The sequence below is a fragment of the Gymnogyps californianus genome, chromosome 1 (assembly GCF_018139145.2).
Source record: "Gymnogyps californianus isolate 813 chromosome 1, ASM1813914v2, whole genome shotgun sequence".
Taxonomy (NCBI): Eukaryota; Metazoa; Chordata; class Aves; order Accipitriformes; family Cathartidae; genus Gymnogyps; species Gymnogyps californianus.
This window is the reverse complement of record NC_059471.1, coordinates 70626243-70641136: the sequence shown is the minus strand read 5'-3', so window position 1 is coordinate 70641136 and position 14894 is coordinate 70626243. Positions and strand designations below refer to the sequence as shown.

The window sequence follows — 14894 nt, the reverse complement described above, 5'->3', positions numbered from 1 at the left end:
CTTGGGTGAAAGAGTTAGAACCAAAGACCTGGTGTCCTCACAGTACATACTTTGAGGGTTTTACTTCTGTAGAGCTCTACTCCAGCCCCATGGACTCAATGCCATTTGCAGCTGCAGCACGTCTTCAGATTTGGTTTAATCCCAAAGGAATCCAATCTACACACTCTGGGCCTGTTGGCCTTCAAGATACAACAGAGCTCCATGGATTTTGGTGCTAGTTATGCCTTTCTCAGTCTGTTGCTGATAGCTGTCATTAACTAAACATTGATTTTGTTATTTGGTATCTTATCGCTCATCTTAGAGGACAGGTTCCTCTTCTAACAGCAACAGCTGCTGAAGATCTGCATTTCCACTCCAGACGTGGAGTTCTGCATTGCTGTAGGTATAACTTGGAAATCCATCTGTAAGCAACTCTATACAGGATGTATTTAAAGAGACTGTTGCATATTCTTGAATATCATCTATCCTGCATTTGTGTGAAATAGTATGAGCTGGAGGAGTGCTGCAAATCCCATTTTTAAAAAGCACAATATCTAGGAAATACTGTCTGCTAAGTTTTATGGAGCTACATAATAAAATATGTACTTTCCTATCTATCCTATTGGCGTATTATTTACAAAAAAAAATCTGTTTTCTTCTTTTACAGAAAGCAAGATGATTCTTAAAGAAAATGTCTCAGAATATCAACCAAAATTGATAAAGAAAATCATGCTCAGTTTGTGCTGGATCCTAGCATTGTTTGTCAGTGGGGCAGAAGTTAGAGAGATTAACTTGCCAGGTAAGAGTCTGCTTTGGTGAGATTTGGTGTTTGTGGTGCTTTCTGACAGCTGAGAAAAGTGGATCTGCATTTTGCCATGCCTTCATGAGTTTTTTCTGCGCCTGTTCATGCTTGTGTCAGGCACACAGCTAGCTGTTTCTAGCCTTTCTGCAAGCTTTCTAAGTATTGGTAATACAGTTTACCCTAAATATGATTCAAAATTCAGTTCCCTAATGAAAAGAAAAGGGCAAATGTAAAGGAGAATTTCTGAGAACCGAATGGAGCAAATAAATTGCTTCTGTGACTCCTTGAAGTCTCCAGCAGCTGGTCCAAGCCTGTCGGGGGGGAGAAGGAAGAGAAAGGCAGGGTGAGACCAATATATCAAAGTCTTCCACCCACACAATCTATCTGGAGGAGCTTGATCCGGTTCAGTTCGCAGAGAGAAACTGAAACTGCAAAGAGTGTCCCAGGTGGGCAGGGGAGGAACCGAAGATTTCACGCCCTCCCTTCTGCTGAAGTGAAATCCTGCCATACTTTCAAGGGTTACCACATCCTGACTAGCAGGAGGGGTTACGCAGCAAGGTCAGTCAGCCTTTAGAGAATTCAGGGTTAGGATGGGTGACCACAGCTTTCAGAATCCAAAAATTTGTTTAATTTTAGTGACAGTAACTGAAACATAAGAGGGGAACGATTTGAAAGCAGTGAGACAATAATGTTTGGCAATCTTACCCTAAATAGGGAGTGTGGTGGGCAGGTTCTCCTTCTTCAGGTTTATGTCAGTCCCTTCTCCATTAATATGAGGAGAGCTAGAAGAGCTGCATCTGCTTTTCTACAGAGTTGAGGTTTAACAGGTTAGCACCCATGTGAAAATCTTCAGTTCACTAAAAATCTTAAGCTATTTCCACATTAGACTTTTGAAAAAGGCCTGATAAACCTTTGGAAACCTTTGAATAAACTTTTGAGAACATCATTGGCAAATTCCATGTTTAAGGAAACCAATTCTCTATTAGCCCAGCAACCAGTCACATAAAAAATTATTTAACACAAAGAAAAGTAAAGTTGTATTTTTGTAGTATTCCTAATTATTTTTTTTAAACATGATGACTGTGTGTTCTTTCAGATGGTACTGATATCTTATGGTCCTGCTTTTCAGGATGTTCCCATGTTGAACCTCAAATACGGTATCGTGCAATTAGTGATGAGGAGTTTGTTTTACAATGCGCTTTACCAGATAGAAATGCTGCCCACATTTATAACAACTCAATTCTAAAACAACATGAGGTGAAATGGTTCTGGCATCAGAAAGATAAAGAGCCACTGAAGGCTATCAAGGGAAGCTCTAATCCTGCTCTCCGAGGGGATGCACTTTGGTTTAAACCAGTAAGGGACAGTGCTTCTGGAGTGTACATCTGTATGATACGGTATGTAATGGAGCAAAAGGTTTATATTTCTATACAAGAATTAATTGTTTTGTTCTGTTTTGTGTATTAAACGTTTAACTTCTTTTTCCGCATCTCTCAGCGAAAAAATCCCATGTCTCAAAATTGTTTTGGAGGTTCAAACAAAGAAGGCAGCAAAATGTTCAGATTATGACACAAATATGCTATATCTTCTTGCTGACAATGGGAATTCAATAAGTTGTCCTGGGACAAAATGCTACAGACATATAAAAAAGCCAGATGTAAAATGGTACAAGGTAAGAGTCACTCTCTTGAGCATTCAAAAAAGCTCAGTGGAGGTATAGCTTTGGGTCTAGTCAATGCTCATGTGCTGTAGGTTCTTGAACTCTTCTTTGGCAGTCAATGCAGCCTGAGAAATTCAACCCAAAAGTAGAATCTTGAATTGCTATATATCAAGTCTGTAAGTAAGAGTTTTGAAGAAATTTGCCACACCCAAAATATTATTCCATGAAATAGGAGCCTAGAAATGCTTTCTCTTCAGCTAAGAAATTAAAGTAATTGAGAATCAAAATAGGTTCTTTACAACACTGACATATGATTGAAATTTAAAATTTTAAGTTTTGTTTTGACATTTTAAATTCTGAAAATATCAAATATACCAAAGAAAAAGTGGCTTTGTTAGAAACAAAATTCTTTTAAGATTAATGTTTCAAATTGTTCTTTCCAAGACTCCTGTTTTTAATGAAACACTATTCCACTGAAACATTATTGACTTACTCTTTTTCAAATGACCACTAAAATGCTTGCAAGCTAAAATTTATTGCTATTGTGTTTGTAAGGATTGTAATATACCATCTAAACCTGTATAGATGAGCAAATGAAAATGACTGCAATTTCAGTTGTGCATTTTACTACCTGGCATTATTTACATTATTTGTTCTATGAAGTAGAATTATGATCTAGTCAAAGTTACTCTTTATTTACTTTCAAACTTTAAATGAGGTATATCTTTACCTACATCTTGATCTGAAGCCCACTGAATTTAAGGAGATTCTTTCCACTTTGCATTAGTGGATTTTTTTCAGGAATTTGATTTAAGAAAAATTCTTAGTGGTCTTAGAGACTATGAATACACTAAGCTGAAAAATACATCTGCTTTTCAAAAAATAGTCAGTTTTCATCCTGTTAGAAGTAGTGACAGTGTGTCAATCTGAGACAATCCAAACCCATGATTTACTTCTCATAAAAGAACATGAAAATGTTTTCAAAATAATTTATTTACAAAATAAAAAATACCCAGTCCATTAAAAAGTGATCCTTTTTGCTGCTCTTTAGTAATAGGAGTTTAATTTAGATTAGGTTCATGATTTCACATTTCTCTCAGCAACCACAAATTTTACATATTTTTTTAAAAAGACAATAGTATTCACATATTATAGACCACAATTTTTTAATATAACTGACAAATGTCCTCAGACTCCTAATAAATCTTTTTTTCAGCTTCAGTGGAAAGAGTTTGGCTTAGCCCTACTGCCATGGTAATCTTATCCAAATATCTTAAAATATAATTTAATGACAGCAACAACAACAACAAAAAAGGACTTCTAATTCCTTGATATTCTTTTCTTTTCATTAGGATGGTCATCAGATAAAACATAAGAAAAGCAGACAAAGCCTAAAGCTTAAGCCTAATGAAATCTACTTGAATCCAACCTATGAAAAAGATGCTGGAATATATGTGTGTGATTACACTCTATATGACAACACCACCAAATGGACAATGAGAACAGCAGTAACAGTAGAAGTCATTAGTGAGTAATATAGTAACTCAGAATAAAATACCTGAAGTAAAGTATGTTTTCTCTATTCTTTCCTACCCTATTTATGTCTTTTGTTCAGGCTCTTGTTCTGAAAAACCATAAACTGAATTAGCTACACAATCATTAAAATCCTCTTCCAAGTATTCTGAGGACATCTTGGGACATTGACTAGAATCTTCAATGTTCAGTAATAACATGTAGCATACAATGCCATCATTTTCAAGATCTAATTCCGCGTTGGATTTATTGTAGTTCCTAACAGTGGGGGTCAAACCTACAAAAAGATTTAGATCCCTTGATCTGAGAGTAGAATTCATGAAACTCCAACCGGTGCCAATGTTCTCCATGTACTGTATAGGGAGTGTTAGGAAGGTATTCACAGACTGGGAGGAAGGAGTGCTAATCCTGCATGGGAAATGTGGACAAAAGCAGTGTATCTCAATCCTACCTCTGTCCCTGAAGTGGAGGCTTATGTGAAAGTAGGAGTTAGGTAAAAAATCGTTCCTTGTGGCATGGACAAGACCTTCATTTTTTTCACTTGACAATGATGTGGAAGGTGATGGTGGGATCACTGCCCATCTTCCGCGTAACTTTTTATCAGCAGAGGAAACAGGAGACCTGTGAGCAATTCAACTAACAAACAACCCATTTGTTGTTGTACGTGCTGTTTGGGGGAAAGCATCACTGCCTGCGTGACCTGTTCTTTTAGGCTTTGTATAGATTACTAAATAAAACTGGCCAGAACTCTATGGCACAGTGATATGGCATAGCCTTATATTCTCCTTCAAATCATGGTGACCTTTTCCGTAATATTTACTGTCCTCTGCTGCCCTTCAGGCGAAGCCCAGATATTGCCTGGCAGAGTGCTGTTGGACAACATCAATCCTGTGCAAGGGAGCACGCTAGCAACTCAGGATCAGGAATGAGGGAGACTCTGTTTAGTTTGCTAAAAGAGATGTGGTTATGCTTTTCTCCAGATATCCAGTGCTGTAAGACACTCTTGTCAGACACTCCACTCACTCCAGTCAATCACAGGTTCCAGAGGAAAGCATAGTTACATCTATTCTATATCCTGAGCTGGATGGGCCCAGTACAGCTATTTCCATATAAAAATGGCACAGGACCTATTCTCAGCATCCTGGTGGAAAGTGGGCCACTCTGTGGAAGGGAGAACAAGATTTAGGGAGTGAAAGAAAGGTGTCAGATGAGGCAACCTGGTTCTATGGTCTAGTGAGGACAGCACTCCTCTGAAATAGCTGGTCCCGTTTTTGCAGATGTTTGATGCATTTGGTACAAAGAAGTCATGGGAAAAATATATACACCCCATCAGGACAGGGCCTGGAAACCACATCTCACCAATTTTTGAGACCTCTATGTGCTGGATTACAATGTCTGGTGCTCTGTCACTCTTCTCTGGCTACATTCCCACGGTATTTTCCAAGCAGGCATGGACTAGCTCTGCTTTTACTCTGATCTGGCTGAACCTGAGCTAACACACTGTGCTTCTCAGTTCTTTTCCCTCACTTGACAGCACAGTCAGAAAAACACTTGAAGGGTGCCATATACATATATACTCCCCCTGAATCTTGCATACATTTCTCTGCTGTGGCTTGGTTTAAAAAAAAAAAGTGTCATGTGGCACCATTTCCTGCAGTATGGGACTTTCCTAGAATATCAGAGCTGTGGGTTTTAGCCCCTTCAGGCTGTTTTTCCGGAGCCTGGGTAATTGCTTAGTAGATTGTACGAACTGTGGGTGTCATTATCTGTGCCCTTTGGCAGCCTTTGTTTTGAAAAAAACCACGGTTATTTTAATGCAAGTACCTGTGCTTGTGAATGAGGTGTGTGTGCTGCATGTGTGCTTACTGGGCATGGAATGGGGTTTGGCAGGGAACTGGTATGGGGATTGCGTCCTTCATGGGATTTTGCAAGGGGGGGGGGGCCCTAATTTCTGAATCCTAAATAACCTTAAGTGCAGGATAGACGCTGAGCTCCTCAGATCATGTAAGATGGCAATGCCTCAGAGTAACTAACTGAGATAGCAGGTCTTTAAGTAGCTACATAAGTTTTGTGGTCAAAACTTCCTTATCTGTGCACTCTCAGACACCTCAACAAGTGTAAATCATCCTCTTGGACTTAGGTGTCTAAATTCCACCTAACATTTGAAAAAGCAAATTCTATAAGATATTTTCTCTGGTCTTCTGCACTGATGGTAGCATTATAGTTATTAACAGTATTCCTGTTAATTGCAGCAAAAAACACTACCAATCCACCAAACTTCTTGTATCCCAATGGTGTGGTGATCCTCGAAGCAGAGCTTGGTAAGTTTTTATTCCTCATCTGAAAGCAAAAGAAAATGTTTAAATGAGGTATTGATAGATAATGATATATCTTGATAAAGCAAAACAGCTTTGCTTTCTAGGAACATGAGAATTTTATATAAGTAGTTTTTTTCTTGATATATATCTCTGTGGATATTAAAGGAAGCACCATGTGTTATACAGATCCCAGGCTATTTAGGGGAAAAATATTCTGGTGACCTCCATGCATGGTTTTCCTGTGCTAATTTGTTCCAGGAAAGCCACTTGAATTGGAATGCCGTGTACAGTTTGGGTTTGAAAGAGTTTCTCTGATGAGGGTAACATGGAAAAGAAATAATGATGAAAATATAAATGAGAAGCTGAATCAGGAAACAAGGTAAGAAAAAACCCCGTAGTCTGATTACTACTACAGTCAGCAACTGTAAAAATCCTTCTACAACAGCTTCACTGAATACATTTTACTGAAAGAAACTCAGAAGGTTCTGTTCTTCAACATGTTAATGTGTATGTCCATAAGCATGTGACACGCACGTGCACTTCACATACAGAAGCACATATTGATGGTCATAAAGTCAATAACTCGAACTTTCTGCGCATTCTTAACTCTTCTTCCTAAAGCTTTAGCTCATGGACAGCTTCAACATGAATTGTGCTTGGTCGCCTGTGCCTGCATCAGCTTTTTTGAAGTGTTCCCTCCATTGTGCCTTGCTAGCAACTCACACAATCTGTCTTTGGAAGCTGTCTCTGAGTGGGGAATAAACCTCAGTAAAACAGTACTGCGGACATTGAAAGGAATTTGGGTGCCTCAGATGTTGGGGTGTGTTTATTGAGTCAGTCTGAGGACTTGCAGCATTGAATTTCAGGACACTGAATTTCAGGAGTCTTCCCTGGCAAGAATTAACCAGACCCTGCAGAGAAGCAACGTGTGGGGAAAGGTTTCCTGTGACTTGGAGACAACCCAAATAGTCACCACGCATCCCTTTCCTTCCTGTACTTCCCTGTCTCATTCATTTGTGCAGTGTCCAGCTTGGGCAAGAAACATAGTGGAGGCAACACAGGCGAGTGTGACTCACTACACAGTGCTGAGTCATCTTTATGGGAAAACTTTTCTGTATGCTGGGGGAAGCAAAAGCCCTGCTGCCACTGCTAAAATCAAGTTCTTAGTAGGAATCATATGGGGAAAAAATAACAAATGATGATATCACACACACAAATGCACACACACACACGCTCACTCATGAAGTAGATTGGAAACTGGATTTTCCTAACTTTTGAATGTTTAGCTTTGTAATGTTCTTCTCACCAAGTTTTTAGCTTTTTGTGTGCATACAATTTCTGTTTGTTTGTTTTTTAAAAACCCGAATGAATAAAACATTCCCAACAGACTTCCAGTACAGGTTGAATCCTTGCCCATGCCTATGCCTGTGTATCTTGAGTTAGCAGAGGTAGGGCCATGGTAGACTGTCATTTTGTACTGGCATGATGTGAAGCGCCTTCAGAATCAGAGATGCCTGTACTTGTGGCTTTCAAAGAGAAATGCTGAGACTCAGAAACCCTGGGTATTCTCAAGTGGTTGCAGACACAGATCTGTTCCCTGCAACCCTCGCTCAGCCCCAAAGGGATTCCTGTGTTACCTCTTCATTTCCTATACTTCCGTCCCTTATATCTGTCTTATTCTGTTTGCCTATCCTGTCCTTGGGCTTTTTACCCCTGTGCAAGAGGCTGTGCTGCTCAGTTTTTTTGTCCAGCTAGTCCTTTCTTAGGAGGAAGTTTCTTTTTGAACTTTCATTTCCCTGCATTTCCCTCGGGGGAATTTTTTACATCTTAGAAAAACACAAATAATCTTATAGAAGTCCAAGGGGGCTATATATTTAAAACTGGGCAAGTGCTTAAGTATTTTGCTGAGTTGATGAATTAAGAATAAACCTTTCAGTCTGCAGACCTTTGATGTTAGTATTTTCTTACAATGTAAAAACCAAATGGAAGTTCCAAACCAGAATATCGCATCGCTGTTAAAAGTTCAAGCTGAATGTTAAGTTGCAAGCTCCTCGTTCTTTGTATTTAAGACAATTGGGGATTGTGTGAATGAACAGCAAAGGTATCACGCAAATATATTTTTTTTTTCTCTTTAGCATTTATCCAAAAGGTTTAAAGGGCCACACACTTCTTCATGTTGCGAAACTGAAAGAAGTTACCGAAAGGGACCTCAGAAGCAACTTCACGTGCTTTGCTGAGAATTCGGTGGGGAATGCCACTGCTGTGATCCAGCTGAAAAGAAAGCAGAGAGGTAAAACTGTTGATGGATGACAATTTGCCCTTGAAGACACATTTTGATTTACTCACTGCTACAAATTCATTCCCTACTGGCACTGACTTTTTAGCCAGCTGCCGAAGTTTCTTGAAGCTGGATGGGAAAAGTTTGATTTATCAGATGTCTAGAAAGGCACATTATTCTGAGGACTACTCAGAAGGACAAGGGTATCTGGGGACTTATGGCAGGCGGGTGGGCCAAGTAGAAGCTGGAGAGTAACTGGGAGGAAGAAGAGGAGAGTAGCATCTCTGAACATTAATAGGCAATCTACTAAACTGAAGCAGAGTGGCTGCTGAAAGCAATAGTATTCCTCGATTTTCATAGGACATTTCTGTTTGCCATAGGACAGTTCTGTTACCGTAACTGATAGCAATGTGGCAGCCTTTCAAGCAAAGGCCAAAACCAGAATCAGTGTGGAAATTGAACTGTTGAATCATAGTTCATAGTGGAGGTTCATCATTGGAGTGGCACAGGAAGTCTCCAGCAGGGCACTGTGTGCAGCTGTGTGTGTTCTGATGTGACTTTTCCATCTCAAGCGATGACTACTTTCAGCCCTGCTGAGTATACCACGGATGGTTTTCTCTGTGCCTTCCCTCACAGATTGGCTTTTCACACCATCAAGGAGATGATACCATTCAAAAAAGGTCCCTGGTGGTAGACTGAAACTCTATGTTAAAGTTTGCAGCTAAATGAATTCCTGACTTCCCTAAAGTTTGCCAGTGGGGCAAGAATGAAGATTGTGAGATGGTTTGCCCCCATTTCTGGACTGAATCTTTCATCTAAGTGTCAACATTATTTTGCAAAGCCTGAGTTATAATAGACCCTTTTCTTTCTACAGTGTTTCTCTTATATGTACTATGCAGTGCCATTTCTACTCTATTTGCATTCCTTTTGTGCACTGCCTTTATTTACCAGCACTGGATTGAAATAGTGCTGATGTACCGAAGTTATCTGGTCCACAATGAAACTACAGGAGGTAAGAAACATTGTATAATATTAATTTTCTCCAGTTTTTCTACTGCCTTGTGTCATGTGGGTTAATCCGGTGTGAATTAACCGTTTAATTAAATTCTCTTAATGACCCTGTTCTCTTTGAGCCGGCATAAAGGCTGTTAAAGCTAGCAAGATGCTTAGTGGATTCAGATGGAAAAATGCCAGGCAGTGTGGAGGAAATATCTAACACCAACTGAAATGCCACAGTTAGCCTTTTACAAGATCACTAATTTACCCTTGGAAGATTAGAGTAGGAAGTTGAATTTTGGCAGTCCCTTTGCAGGGAATAATAGAGCATCTGCAACATTTTAACCTCATTTTCCCAAAGTGTTCAACAGAACCTGTGGACAAGAATCAAATGTCCTTGCAGAACTAAGTGAAGGACTCCAGAGTCTATTGTATTTTTCACTTGAAGCCAAATAATTTCTCAGAAGAATAAACAAAGGAGAGAAATAAGATGATACAGGGCACCGAGAAGTGTATGTTTGGGAAATATTCATATTTCCTTTCTAAAAATTATGTTGACCATCTTGACATTTATACCAGAGTGATCAGCTTCTGATATTTCAAATCTCCATAGTAGCATTGCCCCATCATCTCAGCTGAAATGGGACTCCAACATAGTAGGCAGTGTAAAAATGTATCGGAAATGACTGTGCCTGCTTCAAAGAACTTAACATACAATTTTCTTACATGGGTTGAAAGAAATCTGATAGTATGTGCCCAAGGAAATTTTTCTAAAAATTCTTGAATCTTGATGCAGCTTGAGATACAGGTGTCTGAGTCTGCTTTTGTGTTTGCATGTGTATATGTAGATTATACGTGAGTGTGAAATAACTGTATCTAGATATCTATAAATACACATGCAATAGGACAATTAACTGCCCTTTTGGAAAGTATTTTTGTGAGTCCTAAGGCAGCTGGCAAAAGTGATTTGGGAAATCACTCAAAATTTCCCCTCTATTTGGTAACAAATTGATTTAAGAACCTCTGGAAAGTCCCCTTAGAGCTCACCCCGTATGTCAGTAGGACAGAGGCAGACCTGCCAAGATTTGTGCATTGAAGTTGAAGACACTGTTGGGTTCCACCATGGCAGCCTCTGTCCCACTCCCTGACTCTCATGTACCTCATGCACACAGCACCTTTTGCAGTGTGGGGGCATGGAGCGTGCAGACCAACTGTGCCTACCCAGATAGTTTTCTGCCTAAGGTGATTGGCCATAAAATATGTTCTCACCTGCAGGATTATGTCCTTCTCACTTCATGTGGATGCATATCAAGTCACCTGAGGTCTGAAAGGGCTTGCTCATAGAGCAGCAAAGCAGCAGTTATGACTTAATTTTGTCGTTTCTTCCTTTCCATCATTTCTTCTCTTCCATCCCTCTTAGCACAGAATTAGAGAATTGCAGAATCTCACAAGGTTGGAAGGGATCCCCGGCAGTCATCTGATCCCATATCCTGCTCAAAGTAGAGCCAGCCTAGGCCAGGTTGCTCCGGACCTTGTGGACAGAGAATCCACAACCTCTCTGGACAACATCCTCCAGTGTTTGAGCACTCTCACAGTGCAAACTTTTTCACTAACATCTAATGAGATTTTCCCTTGTTGCATCTTGTGTCCGTTGCTTCTTGTCCTGTCACTGTGCACCTCAGAGAAGAATCTGTCTCCATCATCTCTGTACCCTCCCATTTGGTAGTTGAAGACAGCAGTAAGGTCACCTTTTTTCTCATGCTTCTCTAACGCTCCTTAGCCAATTCAGATATACCTCTTAAAAATCTTGCCTTCTTCCACAAGCAGAAAGAAACAATGCAGAGGCTGTGATACTAACATTTATAGATCACGTATGCGGTCACTTTGCTGAACTCGGGTATTCTTCATTTCCTACCCTTTGGGCATCTTAAATGTTTGTGCCAAAAGTTCCTCAGGTTCTAACTGTCCTTCTGTACAATTCTGGGGGGGAAAAGAATCCTAGTGGTGTTTACTGTGTATGTGTTTTTAACTTGCTATTGTAATAGTAATACTATAAAGGAAAACGGTGATGTATTTATTAATGGTCATTGTCTAATAAGATTGCAGTGACCTCTGTGGGTGAAAAGAGGAATATCTAGCTTGTAGTGCAATTTATTGTCATTGAAAAACTGTTTTCAAAGGAGCTTCAATTCAGGGTATAGCTGAATTGAAGTTCAGCTAAACCAATCTAGTGACCCACTGGCCCACCTTCAATTCCCACACTAGTCCTGCGTGCCTGCTGTTGGTGATTCACTCTTGTGGGCCTAAATTGGCTCAATTTGGCAGAAAAATAACTCAGTTAAAGACAATGAGTAGCTAGCAAAGTGAATCAGCTTCCTCTGTTACCACAAGAGCTTCAGCACCCGTAGAAGGAAGTGGTGGAAGCGTGTGGCCAGGAGCAGAGGGGAGGAGCAGCAATGTAACATGTGTTGTCTAATCACATCCTTGGCCTCTAAACCTAATCTCTACACCTATGTTTTGGTTTGATGACATACTTTCTGCTACGTGCTGGTTCTGAACCTAGCTGTTCAACCCCAGCTCATGCATGTCATTAGTTTTCCATGTGTATCATGTCCTTTGCTCCCTGGAATCCATATGGGCTCTTCTAGATCCTGTGGGAACCTGCTGGCTCTAGCTCAGGTTTGTGATGCTAATCTTACATCTAGGGGTAGAAATCAGGAGGTTAACACTGAGGCACAGGGTGATACTCAACACCATTACTTAGGTGTCTGTGCCGGAGGTAGGTGTCTCAGTTCCCATGCAGTGAAGATGTAGTCAACACGGTGAAATCTAGAGAGCTTCTCAGCTCGCCCTGCAGCAGCACCCTGCAGTAGAACCCTGTGCTAAACTGCTGAACTTCTTTCTGGTTTCTATTAACTATATTGACATATGATACAACTCAGCTGATTGAACACAGCTGTCTGATGTCATTTGGGCTGCCTGAAGGTGTCCTGCCATTCCAAAAGATGTGAGTCTCCAGTAGTTCCCACGTCAAATTTGGCAGTCCCATCAACCTTAGGACTCTTAAATGGCATCAAGCAACTACATATGGGGAACTGGACTGAGTCCACTGTGCCTTTTGCTTTCACCAGTAATTCCTTTTGTTTTGCTTCCTCCTCCTTCAAGTGTAGTTCAAATTTTATTTAGCAAATAGATAAGATTTGCTTTTGCCTTGTAGTGAAGAATGGGCCTACCTCAGGTCATTGGTACCAGGGTGTTTCAAAGCTGAGAAAAGTTCTTTATATATTTTTCATCTGCACCTCACAAACATATTCTTTTAATGAGACTGAAACAAAGTTCAGGAATTGGTCAATACTCAGTGTCTGAGCTGATATTTGGATCAGACTTAGGCTTTGTTACTTGCCCCAGCCTCTCTGAATAGAAACATAACAGTGTATGAAAATAGTGCATCTTTCACAAGCAGCTAATATTTAAGAACATTGTTCCTTTAAAATTCATTATATTTTCAAAGTAGGTTGTGCATTGATGAGTATTATTTTTGGAATCAGCATTTGGGCAAATGAGAAAAAAGACTGGGAATCATTCCCTACAATATGGATTTTGCCTGGAAGGGGCCAGATCTTCCACTGGTGAAAACTGTCACGTATTTGTGAAAATACAGAAAAATGCCTGATTTAAACTCTTCCTTCCACTAGTCATCTGTAGCTTCCTCATTTGCTTTGGTAGTGTATGCCTACAAAATTTACAAGACAGTGAGGAGTAAGGGCTGCCTTTGGGTAACTGAATGGCTGTACTTCATGAACAGGTGATGATTTTAGGTTTGTGTTGTGCCTGCTTAAATAGATATAAATGGAAACTGAGCATTAAGAAAGAAGCTGAATGCTTCAGACAGACTTGTTAATGTATACAGTGTTACTTATTTATTTATTTTAGATGGCAAAGAATTCGATGCCTTTGTGTCCTATGCAAAACTAGATTCTTCTGAAAGTGACTCTGCTTTAATTAGTGAGGAAAAATTTGCCCTGGAGCTTCTTCCAGACATGCTGGAAAATAAATATGGATACAAGTTATGCATTCTTGAAAGAGATATTCTTCCAGGAGGAGGTAAGGTCCCTGTGGATGGTAGAAAATCTTTAGTTCTTCATAAAATTGTTTTTCATTTTCCAAACAACCTTATGCGCTAGATCAGCAAATGGTGTATTTTGGTACTGGAGTTTCTGCTCAAGTCTCATCATGTTTTGATCTTTGTATCTGGTCCCTACACCTGAGGCATACATACGTTTGAGTGTGGTCGCTGGGAGCTACTAGGCTGAGACAAAGCTTCTTGTCCAAGAATTGCTTTGCAAGCAGATTCCGTTCCCTGAAAAGACGAGCCCAGATATTTCAGTAGTTACTTTCTGAGCAACTTTAGTCAGTGCTACCTGCAGTAATTAGAAAGCCCTCAGTACCTGTCCCTGGGAGAGACAAAGAGAAGTCCAAGTGTCACTTGAGACCCTGTTTGAGTAGCAACAAAGTGTGTTGAGGTCTCAGCTGTGCCCTCTACCTCCTGAGCAGCACGTTGTGTTCTCCAGGCTGCGTACGAGTGGCAGCAGTACCCTCTGATAGCAAACACATTTCTAGGGGTTATGTGATTGCTCAGCATCCCTATTTTTGGTTTTCCTTATTTCTAAGTTTTAGCTATTGATAAAGGAACTGATAAGACAAAAAGTCCATTATAGAATGCAGTAATGATTGCCATTTTTTCTCCAGCATACACAGATGAAGTTGTTACAGCTATTAAACAAAGCAGACGAGCAATAATTATTTTGAGCCCAGCCTACGTCAGTGGACCAAGCATCTTTGAACTGCAGGCAGCGGTGAACTGTGCATTGGAAGACAAAAAGATCAAACTGGTATTAATAAAGTTCCAGGCTTTCCAAGAGCCAGAAACTTTGCCTCCAGTAGTGAAGAAAGCTCTTCGGATTTTACCAGTTGTTACCTGGAAGTCTTCTATTTCTGCTGCTCCAAACAAGAAGTTCTGGAAATATATGCATTACCACATGCCAGTGAAAAGTACTAAGGTGTTGGGAAACTGCAGCCTGAAGAACTTTTTCCAAAGGTTATTCAGCCTGATATATCGATAGCAGAGATTTCATAGAGGGATGACAGCAGGCTCAGGAATGATGACATGATTGTAGGTCTTTTCTACATCGGCTGACCACTGTGGACTGTCACTGCAGTCAGCAATAGCTCACTCCAAAACAGTGAGAAGGACTGCAGTGTGGCAGTGCTGCAGCCCCACAGTAAAACTAAGTGGCACTGCACACAACCGTAAATGTGAGCCATCTT

At 40.2% G+C, this 14894-nt stretch overlaps 1 protein-coding gene across 1 annotated transcript; it reads left to right on the top strand.

The window, feature by feature from the left end:
* Positions 1-654: 654 nt before the first annotated feature.
* On the top strand, positions 655-14689 carry IL18RAP (interleukin 18 receptor accessory protein). Its single transcript, XM_050915344.1, has 10 exons — positions 655-778; positions 1911-2178; positions 2279-2453; positions 3794-3968; positions 6227-6295; positions 6551-6671; positions 8428-8582; positions 9445-9582; positions 13500-13670; positions 14316-14689. Exons 1-10 carry the CDS (start codon positions 655-657, stop codon positions 14687-14689), a joined length of 1770 nt encoding a protein of 589 aa, XP_050771301.1.
* The last annotated feature ends 205 nt before the right edge of the window (positions 14690-14894 follow it).

Bases quoted from the DNA above. Each gene is read 5' to 3' on its own strand.
- IL18RAP (XM_050915344.1), top strand. From the start codon at position 655: ATGATTCTTAAAGAAAATGTCTCAGAATATCAACCAAAATTGATAAAG. The intron at 779-1,910 runs GTAAGAGTCTGC...CCTGCTTTTCAG, and splicing joins TAGAGAGATTAACTTGCCAG to GATGTTCCCATGTTGAACCT. The intron at 8,583-9,444 runs GTAAAACTGTTG...TTCTTTCTACAG, and splicing joins GCTGAAAAGAAAGCAGAGAG to TGTTTCTCTTATATGTACTA.